Source organism: Falco punctatus (assembly GCF_963210335.1).
Source record: "Falco punctatus genome assembly, chromosome: 5".
NCBI lineage: Eukaryota > Metazoa > Chordata > Aves > Falconiformes > Falconidae > Falco > Falco punctatus.
In genome coordinates, this window is record NC_137584.1 from 23,751,247 (window position 1) to 23,774,369 (window position 23,123).

The 23,123-nt window shown below is 38.2% G+C and overlaps 1 protein-coding gene across 3 annotated transcripts in view; it reads right to left on the reverse strand.

Annotated features, from left to right (window-relative positions):
* Nucleotides 1-17,210: 17,210 nt before the first annotated feature.
* SH3YL1 (SH3 and SYLF domain containing 1) overlaps nt 17,211-23,123 on the reverse strand; it is a 54,619-nt gene continuing 48,706 nt past the window's right edge. For all 3 annotated transcript variants that reach the window (XM_080387827.1, XM_080387825.1, XM_080387826.1), the window contains exon 10: nt 17,211-22,470. In XM_080387827.1, the coding sequence (XP_080243953.1) occupies nt 22,271-22,470 (200 nt within the window). In that variant the 3' untranslated portion in view covers nt 17,211-22,270. The remainder of the gene's footprint in view (nt 22,471-23,123) is intronic.

Here is a 23,123-nt window from a genome sequence, read left to right on the forward strand (position 1 = left end):
CAAGGGGAAGATTTGGTAGAAAATGGGAAGGGCTGACTTATGGTTATGAACATTACTGTATAGAAGATGGCAGACAGTCTTAAATAGTTCACCACAGTTCAGCCAGAGGAATCAGATGATCCCAGAACACTGAGAGAACTGGCACACAGAGCTGGAAGTCTGGTAGAAACTGTTATAAATATACCCATCACACTGGCTGTGGTAGCTTTTGACTAGAGAATAATAAACTCACTAGCTATATTTAATGAAAGAAAAACATAAACCAGGCATCCACAGATCCATTTGTCAGTATTTGTAATTTCAGAACAATTTTGAAGAAAAACATAAGTAAAGATGTGGAAGAACTGCAACAATACTTACCAAATAAGGGTTATGCAAGGCTTATCTGGCAGCTTTTGTGATAAGCTATTCCTGGGTAAGGGTGATGAACCAGAGCCAAACTATCCAGACCTGTCTAAAACACTTGCTATAGCCTTTGATCATGTCCTACGTGAGAAATGAAATGAAATGAAGAAGATGAGGAAAACGGAAAGTGATCCTCAGGATGGAGATACTTAACAGGGAACAAGGGAGGTGTTTCTTCAAGCACATATATCCGGAGCTGAAAAGGGCGCTTTTTTGACAGAGATCGGTCATGAGATGGGGCTCATTTAATATTTTATTGATGGCCTTCCCACGCAAGTTCTTACAGACTTTGCTAAAAAGCAGAGCACTGAGAAGCATTACAAGCTCACAGGGGGGTCAAGATCTGGACAGTCTTGAGACCTGAATTTATAGAAATAGGGTGAGAGTTAACAGCACAGAGTAGAAGTTAGAGCACCGGGGGATTATGAATTAGCTTCAGAAGTAATGTCTTCTACAGATTAAGCAGTGGAAGGCCCCCAGTGTTCTGATGACAAAGTGTAAACTGACTTTAAAAAGTCCAAAGGCGTGTTTTCTTTCTTGCCCAAACTCTTCTCAAAAATGTGGTTTTGCTGAATGAGACTGCATTTCACGATGCATTTACCTGCTATCCTAATTTCCTTCTTCAGCAGTGGGTTGTTCTGTTTCTCAGCTTCTGAGTGTTTGCAAGCTATTCTCATGGCAATCACTGGGAAGGAAAATGAAACCCACAAAGAAATAAGAGGAAGAGCTTTTGTGTTTCAAGACAGCAGCAAAAATTAGTAACCTGCTCACTGAATTTTCCTTTGCCTTTTGGCAGGATTATGCAAAAGGAAGAAGAGAGGGATTTTTTTAAGAGGTAAGGCAGATGTTTGCTAGAAAAGGTATCTCCTACACGGGGTTTCAGACAGCTCAACAGGATTGTGCATTTTCTCTGATGCACCAAAAGAAAACCTCCACAGGTATCAGTAACAGAGTTACTGAAGGATGAGGGCGCCAGCGATCACTGCTGCATGCATTTGGCTTGCAGCTGGGCTTCAGCAGCAGCCTGTGCAGGGTGAGAGTGAGGAGGGGGGATGCTCTGGCCGCATTGTCCAGCTCTTGTGTAACACAGTTCCTGGACCTCACTTGTGGGAAAACTACTTTTTGGGGGTACCCACAGGCAGTCAGGAGGATTACACTAATCAGTGCAGGTGCAGGGGACAAGGTCTGAGTAGTTTATTGAAGAACAGGCTGGGGAAGAACCAAGGGGGTGTGTTTTCTTCTGGTGGAGATTTTTTAAGGGCAGCCTGCCAAGCATTTCAGCAGCTAATTATATCAGGAGTTTATTTTTTCAAGTGTTTATAAGTGATCCAAAAAGAGGGAGGTTTGATTCTTCCATTTGACATGTGCCAAATATAATTGGAATGATCACACACTGGTCAATCTGTGAACAAATTGGATTTGCAATTTTGGCAATCACCCGGCTTTTGAAAGGCCCTCTGGAAATCAGGATGGTTTGTTTCATACAACGCTGACAGTTTGTGCACAAAAAAAGAACAGAAAAATAAGCACTTTCCTGATAGGCAAATAAGACCTAGGATGAAATCTTACTCTTTTGAAGTTGATGGCAAAATTCCCATTGGCCATGATTTCACCTCAAACTTTTCAGCAGTGAACCTACTAGTTCCTAGTAGATCTGCTGAAAAAACACTATGAAAAGCGATCAGATAAAGTTATCTTTTCTTCTTGCAAACATTCCCAACTGTAAACACTGTGTATGATCAAGCTGACGTTATCCTACCTGTAAAAAACCCATCATTTATAGAAATTAGGAAGTGAGGGAAGTCATTATTTTCTTTAGGTCAATAATATAATGGCAGGGGAATTTCTAAAGATGCTTAAAACAAAGGCTGAGGACTTTTCCACTCCTATCTTCAATATCCTTTTCTTGTCCATCTGGTTCCTTGACCTTATCAGCCTGTTATTCTGAAAGACTGGCTCAAGGTCAGTTGCTTCTAGTAATTTGTTTGTATTTCTTATGTACTCTTCTAAATTGTTTTCATCTTTCCTGTTTTCAAAGTCTGTGGGACTTACTTTTTAAAAGCCTAGAAGGAGAAATGGAAAATAAGTAAGAATTTCTTGCTTTGAATTTTGCCATTTCATCTTTTCTCCCAATTTATCTCTTTTTTTTCTAATTATTAAATGTTAGAACTTTCCCAATATTTTAATTAGAGATGAAAAAACTAAAAGAGAACCTTTTTAAATTTAAATTTAAAACTGCTTCATTTAGGCCCTAATTCAGTAAAGAAACTTAATTCCCTGTTAAATTTAAGCATTTCCTGAAGTTCAGTGTGACTTAAGCATGTTAAATGTATTTCTCAAGAGAAACGGAATATATCTATATATATCTTTCACCTACACAGCATGAGACCGTGTATTTGAGATTGCCACTATCACTGTCCAGTAACCTTCACTTCAGGTTCTCCTACTACCAGCTCAGCTATTTTGACTCCTGTGGGAGCAAGATACATTTCTTTCGTTGTTTCTCGCTGTGTTGGGTGTTAGTTGTTAGAACTTGTAAACCTTTCTTATTGATACATATTCGTGTTTGAGACAAAGAGCAAAACCTCAACAATTACTTAGCCTTCCTAAAAAATATCATTTATACATGGTATGTTCAAAACCAAAGAAAAATTACAAGAGTTTGTTCACAGAAATAAAAGGATTCCAAACCAAAATGCACTGTTGTAGATGCTGTGTATGCGGATGCAAAATTCCTTTCTAAATCAGACTTTCAGTTTCAGTGATCGTAAGCTTTGGTCAATGTAACAATGGATAAAATAATGCTTTCCAAACTCTTTATTAACTCAACTGACTACCAAGAAGCTCTATCTATCAAAATCCAAGTTAGCTATTGCTCTGCTGGCTGCCACTGATGACAAAGTTTAGACTGCCTGAGAGCAAGACTCCCACTGAAACGAACTAAGTCATCAGAATTCTGCATTTTTGAAAGGCAGCCAAAATATACTTAAAATTTGCTTCTTTCATGAAGACTTTATCCATTCTATATACTATTTCCTTGGTAAATTTTATCCCATAATGTGAAGTACAAATACTCAATTAATGACCAGGTAAATGTAAAATTTTAAAAGCATATTAAAGTCTATGGAGCTCATACTAATGTTAGCATTTTAACATGACATAGATTTGCAAAAAGGACTATCAGGTCATGTAAATTAAAGCACTGTGTCAATTTTTTGTAGTTACAGAATCACCTGAAATGTCAAGCTATTCCTTGTGTTTCTCTTTCAAAAAAAAAAAAAATCTGGGTAGCTAGGTGTGGCCCATGTAATCACATTAGTGTATCTATGAAGAAAAGTAACAGTAACTGTGGTTTTCCCCCTCTCCCGTGCTAAATTTTGTATTGAGCTTAAAAGCATATTTTTCTTTGATTCTGCAAGGAACTGAGTTGATGTACCAAAAAGGGGGGTGGGGGTGGGAGTGGCAAATTCCAGGACAGTGAATGTGAAGGAATAATTTTTGTACTTAGTTTTGATGGGTTTTGGAAATCACACGCATTAGGGACAGATGCGCTAAGGCCAAAAGGAGAACTGCTTCATTGAGATTTGCACAGTCCATTGCTTACAGATCTGCTCACAGCTGAACGCTTTCTACTTACTGCTCATGCCATTGCCGCGGCAGGCTCAGCCTGACCAGCGCTTGGGGCGGCTATTAATAATCCGCAGGAGGGAAAGTTTTGCTAATAAAAATTACAAACAGCTTTGCTTGCAACATGATGTTTCTTGAGAGGGCTTCCAAGTTTTAGCTGTATTTCTGGCTTCACAGAACACAGATTTTTGTGTAATCCTTGGGTGGGGGCCTTGCTAATATTTGTGTTGTGCCAATTTTATGCTTTTGGCTTCATGGGAAGACGACAAGTAGAAATAAAAAGATATTTAATATCATTGGGAACTCGATAGAACAACAGGCATCTCTTCCATTTATCCTTAGTTTACAGGAGCAAATGGACTGTTCAGTTCCGCCTTCCTCCTCAGGCCTTAAAGAGGACTCTCAAAATAAAAGGGGGCTGACACACCAAACACAAAACATTTGGATTAATTAATTGGTGGTGGAAGTCTTCTGATACAATTCTTTTTCACTCTTTCTATTCTACAGCTTCTTCCCAAGTTCATGACTTCCCTTCTTATCTTGCCCAGCCTCTCATTTTCTCGCCAATTCCAGTGTTGACTGGCAGTCCTCTTTACACGGCAGCTCCTCTTTACTGAAGCAGACCGATAAGACCATGTTAGCTGGTTACTAGTTATTTATCCTCTCTGTTTATCCCCTCTGTTTATCTGGAATTACAAGATCTTCTTCCAGGAGTGACATATCCCTTGCTCCTTTCCCTTTGCTCCACATGACTTGGGCTTTGACTCTTCCTGCTCATTGTACATGAAGAAACTGATACCTGGGCAGTAGTGTCTTGTATGTCGCACAAACGCTTAGCAAGAAGCCTTGATCCGCTTCTCATGTTTTCCAAATTATAGTAATTTGATTTAGAACATTTAAAGGATTAGGAAAAATACCCCAGAAGATAAGAAAATGGTAAACATGGGTACTCTTGAGCTAATATAGAGCCCACCATTGTTCTTGCTGACATTGATCACAGAATCATAGAATCATGCAATGGACAGGGTTGGAAAGCACCTCTGAAGATCACCTAGTCCAACTCACCCTGCAGGTTCAACTACAGCAGGTTGCACAGGGTCACATCCAGGCACATTGTGAATGCCTCCAGAGAAGGAGACTCCACAGCCTCTCTGGGCAGCCTGTTCCAGGGCTCTGGCACCCTCAAAGGAAAGAAGTTCTTCCTCACATTCAGATGGAACTCCCTGTGTTGCAGTTTGTGCCCGTTGACCCTTGTCCTGTCACTGGGCACCACTGAAAAGAGCCCAGCCCCATCCTCTTGACACCTACTCTTAAGATATTTGTAGACATTTGTTATCTCCCCTCTTAGTCTTCTCTCCAGGCTAAACAGGCCCAGCTCTCTCAGCCTCCCCTCACAAGGGAGATGCTCCAGTACCATAATCATGTTCATAGCCCTCTGCTGGGTCCTCTCCAGTAGTTTCCAGTCTCTCTTGAACTGGGGAGCCCAGAACTGGACACAGCACCCCAGATGCAGCTTCACCAGGGCAGAGCAGAGGGGCAGGATCACCTCCCTCCATCTCCTGGCCACACTCCTCCTGATGCACCCCAGGGTCCTATTGATAGCATCTTTTAATCTGTGATCTGCCTGGGGCTATGTCCACTGTAATTCTATGGATGTTGACACACTAGCTAACAGCTCTATAAATTAAATGCCCTTTACCTCAGACTCTTCAAATATGTTCAGTGAGGCAGCTCATTTCTTAAAAGAATATCCTTAGGCATTCAATATAAAACTCTCTGAAGTTAATTCCTAATGATTTCAAAAGCAATTGGATCAAACCTTTTTAGCATATAAGCTATTTTGAACTAGTTTCCTGTGGGTTTGGTTTGGGTTGGGTTTTGGTTTTGTTTTTTGGGTTTTTTTGGTTGGTTGGTTGGGGTTTTTTTGCATTTCAGCATTTACTAAAGGACTTGGACCACAATGGGAAAGCAGTAAAAATGACCCTTTTCTTTCTTACATTCTTTTTAATTGCAGTGAGAACCTCCTATTGTGTATTCATCATTCATGCAATACTTCTACTTTTCACAGCTGTTTCAAGTCAGATAAGATATATATCCGTATACTCCCACCAGCAAACAGCCAGCACCCAAACTTGCCAAACTAGAAGGTGCGTTTTCTTGGCCTGGTCTCCTGTTGGCTTTGGACCTAGTGAGCACAAACTACGGCCACTTTTAGTGTCTCTGAGACAGACCCACTTGCTGTCTGTTTGCTTTAGGGTAAGCCAGGCAGGTGTTCAGGTGACAGTGCCTTTCTAAACAAAAAGGACATGTATGCAACAGAACCTTGCACAGACTTCCACCCTGCTGCGAAAGAGAGCTGCTGCCTTCACCACTCTTCCCCCACCGTGTTCCCACAGTACAGATGCTTATTTTAAACTTCTTTTTTTCCTTTTCCCACATTCTCAGTTCTTTTTGATAACATACATATAATTGTGAAAATATAAAGGGGCCAAAGGTTTGCTTTTGGAGCAATAGATGCCCAGGACAACCAGGGTTTACCCAAGATTGCAAGTCTTCTCTGGGATACAGCTTCAACTATTTTCTGGGTGCATAGCAACATTACAACTAATTTGCTTTCACTTTCTTTAACACCATGGAGACCACAGGGAGTTCAGCATATTACTGTGCTGTCTGCTATAAGTGACTAGTCCAAAACGACTGCACACAAGCAGTAAGTTGAACAGTGCTGCAAAGGTTTCAACATGGAGAATCTAACAGAAGTGGCTTAGAAATATACTTCCATCTTTCAAATGTACCTGTGTTCCATTCCTGCTGTATATTAGTCCTGGAAGTGTTTTAAACACAGGATATTCTTCACATTGCACATGGAAAAGAGAAGTGGGAAAGGCTGGCTCAACCAAGAGATTGCATCAAGCAAGTGGCAGATGAGTGAGCTGGATGGACACACACAACCAGCTTTGTCTCTGCCTGCTGCTTTGCCATTTTCCTGGCCTGGCAGTCGGGTCCTTGATCACCTCTGTTTCCAAAAAAAGTGTGACCAAAACTTTATCTTCTAGTTTAAAGAGATGACACTTTATCTTATGCCACTGTCTCTGATGTGAAAGCTGTCTATAACACCTAAATTCAGGAGTATAAAAGACAAAGTTATCAGACTTTGAGAACAAACTTACATACATTTGCCCAGAGAAGACATCATTTTAACAGGGGTTACTTACGTGTCTACGTTGACCTTAGGATATCACTTTATTCTTACTCAAAGGGAAAATTTTTCTGTGCCAGTTCACTCCTTGGCCTCCTTGCTGAGTGTGCTAACCTGGAAGTTTGTTTCATCTATGAGTACAAAATATACTTTTTTAATGATAGGAAGCAATATTATTTGGTTTGGTCCTGTTTTGGATTCATGGGGTAACATCGGTGAAGGAATCATACCCAGGCACTCAAATTAAAATCAGGCCTATATCGTATCTGCACCCCCCGAGTTATATTTGGCAGTGTACAAGTATTTTGAAAGTCATGGGAAGTGAGCAGACCTTGAAAAAATACGGATACTCCAAATGTTGATATCATTGCTGTAAACTGTTTCATGGCTTTGGTATTTGGAGTACTCTACACTGTTTAATTTGGGCTATTAACATTCCAAATGAAAGTAGCAAAAACTCTACCAGAAGTTTATCTTTCTTTGGCTAATCTTAACATGCACCCAAGTCTCTGTCTAGCTTTCCAAGAACCACATGGTATGGTTATATTTCAGAAGCACATTATCTATGCTGCCTGCCTTAGCTGTTTCGCTGATACTGCCTCAGTGCCCCCCCTGGAAGCACTCACCTCTCTCCAGTGACTATGTAGGGAGTCTGCTCTTCTAGTTTTTCTTCCCTGAAACTAAACAAAATTAGATCTTACAGTAGACTAAATCAAAGAATGCCTATAAGTCCACCAGTGTCAAGTTAGAGTTTTGATCCTTTAAATCTTATTCAGGCAAGTAAATCAGCAGTGCTGCTTGTGGAGTGGAAGAGAAGCAAAGCTATGTTATTAATGGTCACAGACCAGGGCTTCAGAACATCTACGGCTTTTGCTCCACTCAGCCTTAAAATTCCCATGCTCAGATCCCTCCCTCCATTGCTGTATTTCAGCCAATTTCTAAGTAATATTCCCAGCATAATATAATCCTGAACTTCAAAGCAGACTCGTAGTTTTTTACAGATATAGTAAAAGCATAGTTATGAAAATAAACATTAGCTAATAATGTAATGATGGAAGGAGCAAGACGCAATATAATCCAATCAAAGAGGTTCAGTCCAGCATTATTCCATCAAATACTACATATAGATATGCACACATGAAGAGGCACTCATAAAATCTGCTGCACAGGATCTACCTTTAGCTTACCCAGACCCTCCACTTTATTACCTACTGATGCAGTAAAGCCTATTGGAATTAACTTAATAAGCGCAATGAACAGATACCAAAGAACAGGATTTGTAAGAATCTTCTTTCTCTGCAGCCACAGTTTCAGCTGGCTTCAAGTGTATTTTCCTTTAACATTCGAATCTGACACATCAATAGGGGAAAGTCTGCATTTGCTTTACTACAGACAATTACTAGACTGTTGTACTGTTAGTGCAAGAAAAATAAGGCCAGGTGAAGAAAAAAGGAAGGAAAGGGTTATAATTATACACTGCATATTTAAGGTTTTCTCTCTCTGATGAACACATTCTATTGCAGAGATTCCAATCTCCTTTTCTTTCAGTAGTTTCTTTGCTCTGAAAGGCCATGAAATGCATAAACACAAATGTAAGGCAATATGTAGGAAAACTACTGAAACACTGTAGGATGACATAACTACTGGGAAAGTAGAAGAAAAGTCTCAGGGGGCTGGAACACCTGAAACACACTTGAAGAAAATTTTATTTTTTCCTGATTTTTATTGAAATTATCCTTCAACACCCCCCACCCCCCCCCCCTGTTTGGGATGAAAAAAATAAATCTAAACATTTTCTATTTCAAACAGTTTAAAAATTGGACAGTTCTTGTGAAAGGGAGTATTTCATAGATAATTCCATTCTACTGAAAGAATTAATTTTGTCAACACCCTCCCCCCCAGCTGTGATTCAAAGAATTAGAGAGACCACATACTAGGAGGAACACATTGCCCTTTCAGCACCAGAAACTGGGACAATGGCCTCCACACACTTCTCGATCCTGATGCAAGGATAGTCCCTTGCTGCCATCATTTCAGTTATGCAGGTCTGTACATGGCACGTGGATAGCTGTACGTGCTTAGGTGCTTAGGTAAAATGTAATGTAGGGAAATAAAATTCTTAGGAAAGCTGTGGTGCTTAGGTAAAATGTAATGTAGGGAAAGAAAATTCTGTGGATAGTTAGTGTAAGCGCTTATAGGATGATGGATTTGTAATTGTATAGTCTTTATTCTGAAGGAACTAAAATTTGTGAGCTGGAAAAAATAGATTTGAATAAACATTAACTAATGTATCCACCTTTCCCACATAAATAGAGGAAACTCATACTAACATACTTGTTTCATGAAGCATAGATACCATTGCCATCCTTATGTGTGCAATGCTTCACTTATGGTTATCTTGTTCCACTACCAAGTCCTGTAAGAGATTCTGCATAATCTTTTTATTTAAGTTTGGCATTGTTTGAGTGGTGCTTGGGCAAGTTTCATCCTGTTTCAATAAAGGCTAGTTGTTTTCTACCTCCTGAAGCACGTATAGGAAGAAGATACTTCCAGCTTCCTTGCATTCAAGAGTATCTGCTGACCTCCTCTGCTGCACTAAAGACCTATTTAAAATATATTGTCACTTGGATTAAAGGTAATTCTGACACAAAAGAAAATTATGCAATATCCCCATACTATTTTAGGTTTATCGAATTCATTGATCTTACTAGGAGCTGGCCATCAAATTCCTTTCAGCAGTAGAAAGCAGTGGGATGCCCACAGTGTTACTCTACACAGTAGGCAAATGCAAAGGTTTGTAGTGAGGAAAAGATAAAGCCAAGTATAGACAGTTTAAGAGAGTTAAGTGCATTTGGTAGATTTAAAAGGGCAGATGCTGTTTCAGAATGCCAGACATGTTATCCAGCTGTTTTTACAAGACAGGAATGCAACAGTCGAAAGGATGATACAAAATCCTCTGGGGAAAGCAAGGTGAAGTGAATGCTTGCCGGCTGCTTGGGAGCAAGCGGGAAGCACACTGAAAGAGCAGGGGGAAGGAAAAACCGCGGCCAGGCAGCCTGCCAGGCACAGAGGCAACACTACACAGACTCTGCAGAACATACAAGCACAGAACAGAGATATAGTTGAGAGGCGAATAATGATTTCTTGACTTTTTAACCCTTTCCTGCATGTATTTCTGAATAATAAGAGACTGAAGAAAGCCAATTCCGCATCACTGTTGACAGCTTTCTTAGATGAAGAGATTATTCTTGTGGTGTCAAATACAGTTGAGTTTATCTTGTTGTGCTGTCTGGAAGCAAAGAAGTGCAACCATGAAATTCAGTTTAAGATTAAAAGAACTGGGATGATATTGCTGGCTACAAAAGGATGACAGTGCAGACCCATTGTGGAGCCCTGACAATTTTCAAAAGCTTTCCACCATTTTCATTTATCACATTAAAAGGTTCATTGTTTCCTTAGACTTTCAGGTTTCAGGTCATGCTCCAGAAGAAGAATTCCCTTTTCCTTCCTTATTCCAAAAATTACTAAGGGACGTTATATATATTCAGAAGCCAAGGCACCAGGAGAGACTAACCACATTGTTAATACTTTCGGTTGATTCTACTCACCTTTCACTGCACCATGTAAGCAAATATAAATACAGGTTGCAAAGGATGGACTCTATGATGGAAGGCAGACCCTATAGGCAGTTCCTCAGCCTCAAAGAAAACAGCTGCATAGGAAGAAGATATCTTTGTGGTTCAGTAAAACATCAAGTTCTCAAATTTTTGAGCAGTGCACAGAACAACTACAGAAAGGACATATAGACCTCTGACAACCCATTTCCAGGAGGAAAGGTCTTGAGAAGAACCTGAAAATTTTATTTTCTTCCAGGAAATCAGTTGGAAATGTCTTCAACAATTTTTGAAATAAACTTTGATGTGTTCCACTGCCCCAAATCACATTTCCACTGAAGCCAATGGCAATATTCCTGCAGATTTCAGTGGCTATAAAATCAAGACGTGGCTGTTGATACAGAAAATAGTGCCTCATAATTCATTTCATGCTTAGAGATGTCAGAACAGATTTGTTAAGATGTTTTAATTCCTCAGCTGTCATTGAACTAAGTAGAGGCAGGCACTATAGTAATATTCTTCTATAATATTTGAATCAGAGGACTTAAAGCTATTGCATAAATCCATACAATCAACTAATACTTCAGATCACTTAAACTGATCATGTTCATATTTTTAATTCAAGCAGTAGCCTCAAATGTACAAAGATTTTTTTTCATCTTAAGTTATTATGTTTGCTATCAATTGGTATCTGGTTTCTTGGTTTAGCTTTTGCTACCTGCAGAAAACTCTGAAAAGGAAACACAGCAAATCTGTGGAAATTATGCGTTTATTTAGACATGTCAGAATTTTAAGGCTTATTACTCTGCTAACTCCATTACCCTTTACTTATCTCCTAGTCTACATTGTTCAGACACCTATTCTGGTTTTCACAGCAGCTTGTAAGACACTTTCACTAGAACTGAGAAAGGAACTCTCCATCTATCATGGAGGTGTACGGCTTGCTTTAAAAACAACAGCCCAGGCTTTTCTAGGGCAGAATGACTTTTTATCTGTGTGACAGAAATCCCAGCTGACAGCCCTGTTTATGCTACAGAAAATAATGACTGCTGACAGTCTCAAGGACCACCCGGTGCGTTATTTACATTTGAAACATTTGAAATCAGCTCTGTTTAGATAATGTTTCAGTTTTGCATCTGGCTTGCCTGCACATGTTGCTTGTATGCTGTTTTAAAGTTAGTACATCTCATTTGAACGGTAATCAATAATGTCCAAGTTTCATACTGTCAGCCAGGATCTTTTAACGTGAAACTGCTGAGTTTCATGTTAAACACTTTATTCATTTGGATTTTGGAGCCCAGCTGTTAACAGAAGACTGTCCATGTTTAAGAAAACTGGCATTTTAAAAATGTGGTGATTAATGTTTAGGCTTTTTATTCTGACATCACCAGCAGGAGAAGTACATTAATATAATTATTTAATATTATAACATGTAAAAGATAGATATTCCAGGCTACCTGAGGTTCTTAGGCTTGGTATGTACACTGTTTTTAGATATAATCAACAATTAATGTTGTTACATTAAGAGCCCTAGATTAAGATGTATGATTTGAACAGTTTTAAAAAATAACAGCCTTTCATAAGATCTGTGTTTTCTTCAGTTCAGGAAGTTCTCTTTTCAGCTCACTATTTTTCATCTCTGTTTTGCCGAGAATATTTCTAAACTGATCAAAAGAAGAATAACTCGAAGGGTGTTCTGTTAATCTAAAACAATTCTCTGAATATGAAGTTGAATAGATATATATTTTTGTCCAGCATTTGTCTTAGTACCAAAAAAGGCAATGATGAAATAAGCAGATAGCTTGAGTGTGTCAAAAATAGCAGCTAAGATTAATGTCCCTTATTAATTCCTACTACCGAAGTAAACATGAACTTATATTGCTGCTAACTGTATCTTTCCCTTGCTTAGATTTTCCATTCTTCATTCACAGTGTCAGTGATCCATAGTTTCAGTTCATGTTCCAGTTTGGAAACTTTTGTTAATAGGATCTGAAATTGTGTCTTCTTGCTTAATTTAGTAGGTCATAGAGAAATAATCATACTTATTTCTGAAATGCAAGAATAAAGAATTTATATACAAAGAGCATCCTGAAGGATTGCCAACAAAATGACATCAGGATGACAGTTTCAAGGAACAAGCTTATCTTCTCTACTACAGACTCTAGCAAGTACCCTGGAAGGCATCTCATGCAAGCTACCTTTCTTGACTGCTTTGGAAAATGCAGACATCTAGCTTGGGAGGATTCCTAAACTTACCTGAACAGGTACATGAAAGTAGATGGCACAAATCTAGGTATATTTTAAAAACTAAAAAAGCTCTTTGGATGATGTGTCGTTGATGCTGAATATCCTTCCCCTCCACTTTTGGTTGTTTTTTAGCATTTATCAGCAGCGTGGTAATGGGTGCTACTCTACAGAAGGGGACTTCTGTGTATCACAAGAAAGAGCCTTGCTACAAAAGGAAAGTTCTTGACATCATGAAATACCCTAACTTAAGCTAAGGTGATGTTCCAAACCTTGATAAAGCAAAACAAGGAAATAGCTAGAGGATTTTACCTTTTCTATAGCAAATTGTTCTTTATGCTATCCAAAGAGCAATTGTGATCTGGGATCTTCAGAAAGACAGGCTGTTTCCTTTGGCTGCCATGTGCATGACCAGACTCCAAGGCATCTACAGGAAAAGATGCTGGCAACCCACACAGGAATCTGCAAAGAAGGTCAGGGCTGCTTCAGAGCTTCACTTGTAATTGGCTTAAAACACATGAGATGTATGCGGTGGCTGTTTAAATACAGAAGTAACTGACCAGAAGAACACACAGATGGTAATATAGGAAAAAAAATACTTAGCATGGACTGATGCAAAGTCAGTATCCTTTCTGCTAGGAATGTGAGCTACTGGAAAACTACACTAAGAGTATGTATTGCTTGAGTGTGATGCCCATGAAGAAAATACTGACTGAATTGTTTTCAGAGGCATATAAATACATCCATAATCTCTGTCTTAACACTGTAATGTAAGCTCAGCCTGGCTCCTAGTCAAGTCAGCAGAGTAACGCAGTTTTTAAGTAAATGTAGCACCATTTAACATTTAAAGTCTACCTCAAGCTACCAAAAGAATCCCACTGATGTAAAATCAGCTGGAACAGGCCCAAGCATTTTCAGCATTGCCAGAAGGGAACAAGGGGTTAGTCTGAAAAGCATGAAATCAGATATGCAAAAGAAGTGATCCAAAACACATCAAATACAATCTTCGGCTGTGAAATCTTAAAGCAGCTTGTCCTGGCTCATGTTTGTAAGAATCTGATGGCTGACAAGAAACCAATTACAATAAAAGACTGCTGTTTTGAGTTTCTGGCTTAACTGTGGCCTTAACTTTGACATCAAATATGACAGAAGAAAACCGGGAACATTAAAATACAAGACACGTTAAAGAGAATAGCAGGTTGAGAGCAAGTAATAGCCTGAGGCAGGTTTTAAAAGGTAATGGGCGGATCTAGTTTCCAGAAAAAAAGACCACCACATAATGTATAATTGAAATTAAACCCGTTATTTTAACAGACATCACCTCTGCTTAAAAAAATGTTCATTTTGTCCCAAATTTCTGCAGTTGATAAAATATTACAGAACAGCACCTATTTAAGTGGCTTGATGCTGTAGTAATCAAAACGGTCTCACAAGCAGCTGGGACTGCTGATCAGCAACAACACTTTTGCATCCAGTTGCTTTATTCATTTCCCTCAACAGCATTCTCTAAATTTACTGCTAGGCATAACTCACATTTAATTGTGTGAGTATAAAATGATTTAAAACCCTTGGAGAAAAAGGATTTGACTAGCATTTGCATTTGGAAAATAAAATTAATATGTCTGAAAGCATAAAAGGCACTGCAAATACGGTGAAAACAGAGGTTCAGAAACCCAGAATTCTAATGAAGTTTGTTGTGACACCATGTATCTGATCTGACAGAATAACAACTTTCATTTACAGGAGTGACATGAGAATTTAGGCTGCAAAGCCAGTTACCTAGTCTCTTCTCTTTTTTTGCACATAAATCCCCCTGCCTCCCCCCCGGCCCCAACTCACTCTTTGGAACAGTAGTTAGCATTACTCAGATGTTTAAAGGCAGGCCACAGGAAGGTTAGGTTTAATTGCTCTGGATGCTGTCAAATACAGTCCTCGAGCATTGCGTTTACCAAGTCAGATACTTAAAGGCTGTGCATAGCACAGGAATAGTGCAAGACTTGAGAGGGATACACAGGTGGAAAAGAAGAAGAGCAGAGTGGAAATTATTTGCTTCAAAAATTCTTGAGCAATAAAATCACTTTGACTATGATTATTGCTTTTGTGAATGGAATCAGTTGTATTCAGGTAGCTTATAGAAACACTTCACATACTTAAAATGACCTTCAGGCTCATTATTACCACTACAGACAGTGTTCCCAGGTTCAACAAGCAAGCAGCTCCTAGACAGCTACGTTTAGCTCCTCTAGCCACTGCCCAGCCTGTTTCTCTGCCTCTCATATAGATTTTTATATAAAACAAATTCTCAAGCTGAAGGCTAGGAATACACATGCTAGGAGTATTTGCCTTTTCCATGTTAAATGGATTTGAAGTTTTCCAGGTAAAAGGTTTGAAAAATGTTGAAGAGAACTCCAAAGCTGGTACTACCTATAAGCTTTATAAAGGCAGATGCAAAGACTCATCTGAACGATGTAGATGGTAGAATTCCTCTGTAGTCTACAGTTACCGGATTTTTTATTTCTACTGTTAAAAAAACAGATGTAGGTAAAGAATTACAGGATGGATTGCAGATATAGAAGAACACATGGATATCAATCTAGTGTTAAGAGTTAGCATGCATTACTTCATACGCTCCTGACATTTAAGGAACTATTTGCACTTAATTTTAGATGAAGTTAACTAAAAACTTTTCCAAAGAATGAAGCTTGCTATTTCTTTTTATTTATTTTTCTTACATTAGTTATGGCATGGGAAAGACCCAAAAGGTTTTCTTTGCAGTATTTCTAATTCAATTAAGAGCAAGAACCAATTAAAAACTTACAAATGGTTTCCCATGAACTTTTAGACTGAAGTGTTGGATATATTTAGATTCTCAATACAACATAATACAACCATCTGATTTCAAAATATTCTGGCCAAATTTTTAGAAATAGATGCCTATAGGTAGGATGCTGTGTTTATATTTAGGTAACACAGAAGAAAGGTCTGCATTTCAAAAGGTCTATGCATCTAAATACCCACAATAAATCAACATAAATAGTTGCAGGTCAGCTTGCTTTAGATCAAACGATTCTTTTAAAGATCTACTGCAAAGGCTATGTAAACGACTTTTTGTCTTCCTTATGATCCTATAGGCATAAACTACGCACAGAATTAGTAGAAATACATGCAATGTGGATTTGAGAATGTAAAGTTTGACACAATTTGTAAAAATCTGGTTTCAAAATTTGTGCAAGCAATGATTAAAGCTACTCTAGAAATTTATTGAGCTTTTCAAGGGGAAACTCAGTCATTTTTCAAGGAGATGCCAGTACTCAATCCTAAGGAATTTCTGCCTGCCATCCTACTCCCACTTTATTAAGGCAAATAGAACAAAACATCACTGAGGAAGACATTCAGTCAGACTGTGCTGGTCTTTATCCAAACATGGATCCAAAATAACCACTACCGCGTGCGTGCGTGCACACACCATAAGAGCGAAACATAACAGTTAATCAGGAAATATCAGCCTGAAACATTTTGGTGGAAGGTTCAATAAATGGGAATGTTTGGCCTGATAGAAGGGACAGTGGGATTACATGTTTACTTGTTGCTGAAAAGCTGGAGATACTAGCCACTATGGAAATTTACATCTACACCTACCAGAAATATTTTTTTGGTCAGCAATGGCCTGCAAGGAAAAAAAAAGAATGAAGGAAAATGTCAGATCAAAAGTTTTGCAGTTATATTTATTAAAACAGTTATTCCTAAAATTATGAGATTAAGTTAAACTACTAGTAAATTAAAAGATTTTTTGCAAACCAGATATTACAAAGAACAGAATCCGAACACACTCTAATTGTGGTTTTGGTCATGTACTTAAAAATATTGCAAACATACATAAATGGAAAAAATTATGTAAGCTGTCAAAGAGATGCTAGGAATAAACTGAATAAGGTTTACAAAACTTTTAAATTTCTGAAAGCATAGATACCGTTTTAAATAGTTAATTAAAGTGGAGACATTAATTAAAATGGATGTGGAAGAAAGATTTGCTAATTACAGTTGCACACTGTCTCTGTCTTAACAACTAGCTGATAAAACAGCTGTAAGAAAGCAAAAACCTTCCCCACCCCCCCCCCCACCCCCCCCCGGCATTTGGTATCTTTGGCTGGAATCAGGTTAAAATGAGTACTTTGGTTTTAAGTTTATCTTAATGGTTTAAAGATAAACTTTAAAATGTACCATTATCAAAAGCTGAACACTTTTCTTATTTATATAACTTGTTGACAGATGATTGCCTAAATATTCTGAATATTCAAAATTGTGGAGCGTGGAACTGTCATATAGTATCGTTCCACCATTAAAAACATTGTGTAAAACTTGCTGTATTGAATAATTATGGTTTTTTTTTTCCTGCATTTTTTTAAATGGATCCTCCTTGCAAAACTAAAAGATCCTGTAGTCAACTAATGTAAATTTTGATAAATACCACTATAAAACAGGTAGCGAGCCTTTTGAAGAAACTAAACTGTCACGTGACTTTTAACCACATAAAACACAGGAGGAAAGAGAGTCTCGATCCAAAAGCTGATGAGGAGATTCCTGTGGAATTCCACTAGGATCTTCCTGTGAGTTGAACTCCTGCTGGATAGATTTGGTAGATCATCTTGTTACCACCAATATATATTCTCCAGTAAGCTTTTATTGTGGAAAAACAGAATTAACTAGATGACAGTGGATTGGGCAGTGACCAGCCTCATGAGGAAAAGCTTGCATGCACTGAACAAACTGAGGCCACTGGAGAAGCTACATCACCTTAACATGCCTAAGGCTCCCGAATTACCTGCCTACAGGTGATGGACAGAGCTTAGGAACTAATTCAAAATCAGGTTTGAAAATAAGGGTAGAGGAAAATACAGCTTAGAGAGACTATGGAAACTGTTAAACGAGGAACAAGACTAACTTCTTCCCTTTATCTTTCTCCAGTTTTAAGCAATGAAAGCTATCATAAATGGATATAGATAGTAAGGCTTTAACCATCTTGGCATTACCTTGAAAAAACTTTAGTCCTCTAAACTGTTATGAGGAGTATCTTTGAGTCAACTAGAAACTAAGCAAGACCCAAACTCACACTGAGGGTGAGAAAAAAGTAAGATTTAGTTCTTTTTGTCTTTCAACTCTGACATTTATGCAAGCATCTCAGTTTCTGAAAGGGTGAATAGACACTGACAGCATGGAAGATGCATTCAAATGCTTGCAACTAATAAATCTTTTGATATTTTATAAAAGGCCAGAGACGTGGGGTTTTCTTGAAAGAAAACTCTCTTGCAAACCTGCCATCAGTATGTGTACATGTTAGTGAATGCACACCAGCTCAACAGGTCAGAAGGAACATTCTTTATAGGGCACCTTGCAATATTGATCTGCCACTCCAGTGACCCATCACGAATCATATCCTGAGAAAAATGCTTGGGCATACAACAGAAAAAACTATTTCTGGGCACCATGAAATTCAAAATTTGAAGCCTATAATACAGTAAGACATATTTCCTCCAAAACATAATTCTACCTTGACTATTCAGGATGGTGAAACATTTAATGTGAAGATGAATTATGATTATGTTACCTGATGATGTTGAACACAGAGCACACAGTCCTAACTATTACCCTTCGGGAATTACTTCACTCAAAACAGAGCTTATGAAGACTTCCAGGAAATTGGGCTGCCATATATAAAATATAGTAATGAAATAAATACAGAAAGTACCTGTGTTATATATATCAAAATCACCGTTGTCTGATTAACTATGCTTCAGCAATAAAAAATAGTTCTTTTATATGCTGAAGATAACTGCTTGTAAGAGCAAGATGATGAACAGAACCTGCTCAACACCGCAGCAGAAGTCCTTTGCCCATAATCTGTACCTTTTACTAAGTACCCCCTTGAGGGAACCCTATGGCTCTATACCTCATTTTTCTCTCTTGCAGTATAGATACCCAGTGATTTGGCCCTACAGACATCTATTCTTGCAACCCCACACTAAAACCTGGATGCCAGGCACATCATAACTGGTCTACAAACACATTTAATACTTTCTGCTAAAGGCACCATCTTCAATATCTTCGCTTTCTTCTGGATCTGGGTCAGGCACCCTGTAGCAAAGGAACATGTACATGGACTTTCACGAAAACCTCCCTTACCAGAACATAAGCATCTCTTGGGTGGGCTCTGTGTATCTCTAGGTTTTTTTGCTTGTAGACACACTGCAGAGAACTTGCTGTATAACTGCCTGTTGCTTACAGACCTCTTCGTTTACAGATTTGTGCAGACTGCCTTACACTGTAAGGCAGTAATAAGTTTGGAATTAGCCTAAGCCCACTGACATGAGTTGATTCAGCCTGCATCAAAGGGATGTAGAATCAGGCAGCAGAGTTCTGCAGGGCTTCAGGAAGGTTTGTTTTTGACAGCCAATGGCTTTTCTTGCACTAGGCTAATCCACTGAATATTTTCATGAAGAAAGAAATGTTCCAGGTACGAGATATACTTCCCATTTAATATTTCTCCCTCAAAATGCAGCTTGGATTTAGTAATTAATCAGCGCTATCCTGCAGAGTCTAAAGACTATCATGAACATTTAGATTAGACAACTCTCATTTTGCCCCAAACTTAACTAAGACAATCCAAGAAATTTACATAAACACTAAAAAGATTTTACTGTACAAGTTCATAAATACTGACGTTTTCATGGAAGAAGACACTTGAGATGAGTTAAGAAGCTTTAACAACCGTACATAAAGCCAAGTACACCAGCAGAAAAAGCAGCGAGCATTCTGAGAATGACTAATGAAGTACTACAGCACAATTCTGCCAGTGGACGCTTCAGCTTGCACTGCGTAACTGCTGTGGTTTAACCCCAGCTGGCAACTAAGTACCACGCAGCTGCTCACTTACTCCTCACCCCACCAGTGGGATGGGGAGGAGAATCAGGGGAAAAAGGTAAAACTCTTGAGTTAAGAAAAATATAATAATTGAAATAAAATAATAATAATAGCAATAACAACAACAACAACAGTAATGGAAAGGAGGGAGAGGGAGAGAAGAATAAAATCCAAAAGAGAAAAAAAACCCAACAAGTGATGCACAATACAAATGCTCACCACCTGCTGACTAATGCCCAGCCAGCCCCCGAGCAGTGGCTGACAGGTCTCAGTCAACATCCCCCACCTTCCCCCAGTTTATATACGGAACATGATGCTATGGTATGGAATATCCCTTTGGCTAGTTCAGATCAGCTGTCCTGGCTGTGTCCCCTCTCGATTTCCCGTGCCCCTCAGGCCCTCCCACTGGCAAGGTCTCAGAAACTGCTAAGTCCTTGGCTTAGTATAAACATTACCCAGTAACAACTAAAACCAGCCATGTGCTACCAACGTTATTCTTGTACCAAATCCGAAACACAGCACTGTACCAGCTTCTAAGAAGAAAATTAACTCTATCCCAGCTGAAACCAGGACAGTAACTAAAGTGCAGCAGCAGGGTGTAATAAATGCAGGAGTGACTCTTTGTGAATATGTGGCATATCTAGCTTCTGGGTGTATTATTATTAATCCTGTTCACTGAGTCTTGATATTGGATGATTAAGTGTTTTCTTGCTTAATAAGTTATAGCTGCAGTTTATGAAAGATAGGTAAATGCAGGTTTTGCTTTCTCATTTCAAACTGGCAGATGCTACAACAGTCCATAGGCATATATTAACACTTCCACTGCAGCTACATAAGGTTATACAAGTCTTTCCAACTTGCGGGAAAATACCTTCTAAAAAAAGGTAACTCCGCTATACTAGGCTTAACCTTGCCATTCAGATGTGATAACTTAAACAGCATCTGGCAGACTAGTAGATCATAACAGCAGATGAACTGCAACTTGGTTGCTGGAAAGATCATCCATACTGATTTTCCATCTGATACTCAAGGCACTGTTGTAAGAAACAAGGACTTAACAACATACATTTTCAAGTGTGGAAAAGCTGAAACTGAAGAAGCATAATTATCACCTTGGCATTAACTCCATGTTAAGAGGCAAATTCAGCACATCCAGCAACGAGAAGGAAGCTAAACTGGTTCTCAAGAATGCCAAGTGTCATTCTCACCTCTGCTCTGATTTTTCACATCAACTTTCATAGCATAAGCATATGTATCATAAGCATCTGTAAAATTAAGTTGATTTACAAAACACTCAAAAATTAAGTTGAAATCTGAGAATTCTAGTACTATACATTATTACTACATATATCCCACAAGTATCTTCCCTATCTTACCATTAATAATTTACTCTAAATTTACTCTACATTGCTCTTTTCTTAAAGAGTAAACATTAAAAAAATCTTACATGGGAAGAAGCATGAAGATTTGTGCAAGCTCACTTGTGAACCAGGCAGAGATTTCTCTATATTGCTTTCCATCTATGGAACAAGTTCCTACAGGAGCATCATAAGCCTACATATTTTCTGGGAGGGACTATTCATGCATTTTATTAAATATTAAATATTAAACTTCCACAAATGCCCTCAAAGATGAGGGCAATATAAGACAAGCTATCAGAGAAGCTGAACTGCTTAACTATTAAACAGTTGTTTATGAAAAGGTCTTTGTACACCTAAACAAGGACAAACATCGGGGACCAGACCTAAAGTAGTTACTAAGAAAAACTGCAATGCCTAAAGTGATTTTTAAAACCAAGTATAAAAGTAATTTCTTCTGCCATACCTGCAAAAAAAATCTATATTTAGTAAAAGTAAAGAACTCCAACTCAGAGATGGTTTGAAGCAATTCTGAGAGCATTTATTATAGAAAGAGACCATAATTTATAATTTAATAGAAAACAGTATTTTTTCAGTACATCTAGTTTTAAATTGTTTGTAATCTGTCCCTCATGTAAAAAATAAACCCATATAAGCAAGACAGAAGTGAAACTAGATACAAATTGGAGTACTTTTTATATGGGAACTTGCTCAGAAATAAAACCTCACCATAAACTATCACCTACTGTTTATTTAAGAAATAAGTTTAAGGGAAACTTAAAGTCATTTAATGCATTTTAATTTTGTGTTACAATAGTCTTGATCAAGAATCTCATCTTAAAATCTGAAAAGTTAAAATATATTTTTCAATGTAAATATATTACTGCTTCAACATCTATACAAATTTAGTTGTTACTTATGGCAACGTAATTGGCTGGAAAGATGCCAGTTTGTCCTCCTATTCTTCCTTCCCACCAATCAAACTGGCAATCTGTTTTGCTTGTGACTGTGATTTTGTCTCCAGCTTTGAAAGTCAAGTCACCTGGCTGTTGTCCTTCAAATGAATAAAGTGCTGTGACTTCTACTGGATTACTCCAAGAGTTACCTGAAGTGAAAGAAATTAAAGAAAAGGGAAGTTATTAAACTGCATATACAGTAAATCCTTAAATACAATATTCTTAAATGACAGCAGAAAACAGTAACAAAGACACCAAAATAATATATCTGAGCATATAAAATGCTGATGAAAAAAACCTTCCATTTCCACTATATTCTTAAGAAAGTGAAATATGAATTCTAGCCTATCAGCAGAGCCTATGTAATAAAATAGTAGTGTATACAAAACCAAAGATCAGCATTTTTTTCTGGATGCATCACATGGTCACAGACAGTGGGAACAAAAGCAGTGTGTTGAGGAAAGCGCAAGTGCTCCCTAAAAGACTGCTTAACAGAACCACTTTAGGGTTTTAGTTTTGGTATGTGTTCTCTGTGACAGTTTCTTTATAGAAACTGCAAAACTTAAAGCAGGGGTTGAATTTTTTTATCAATACTCAGGATATAGGATGGTAAAATACATAATATCCACAGCACTTCAGTTTCCATAGGGTTTGCAGCATGCAGGATTTTGCTGTTTCTTGCGTTTTAAACAAAGCACACAAAACATGCTAGTGGAAAGAACTGATTATGCTTTGATGTAGTGGAAGTGACTTGGCTTGTGCAGTTTATTTCAGACCACATAGACAAATGGCTTTTATTCTT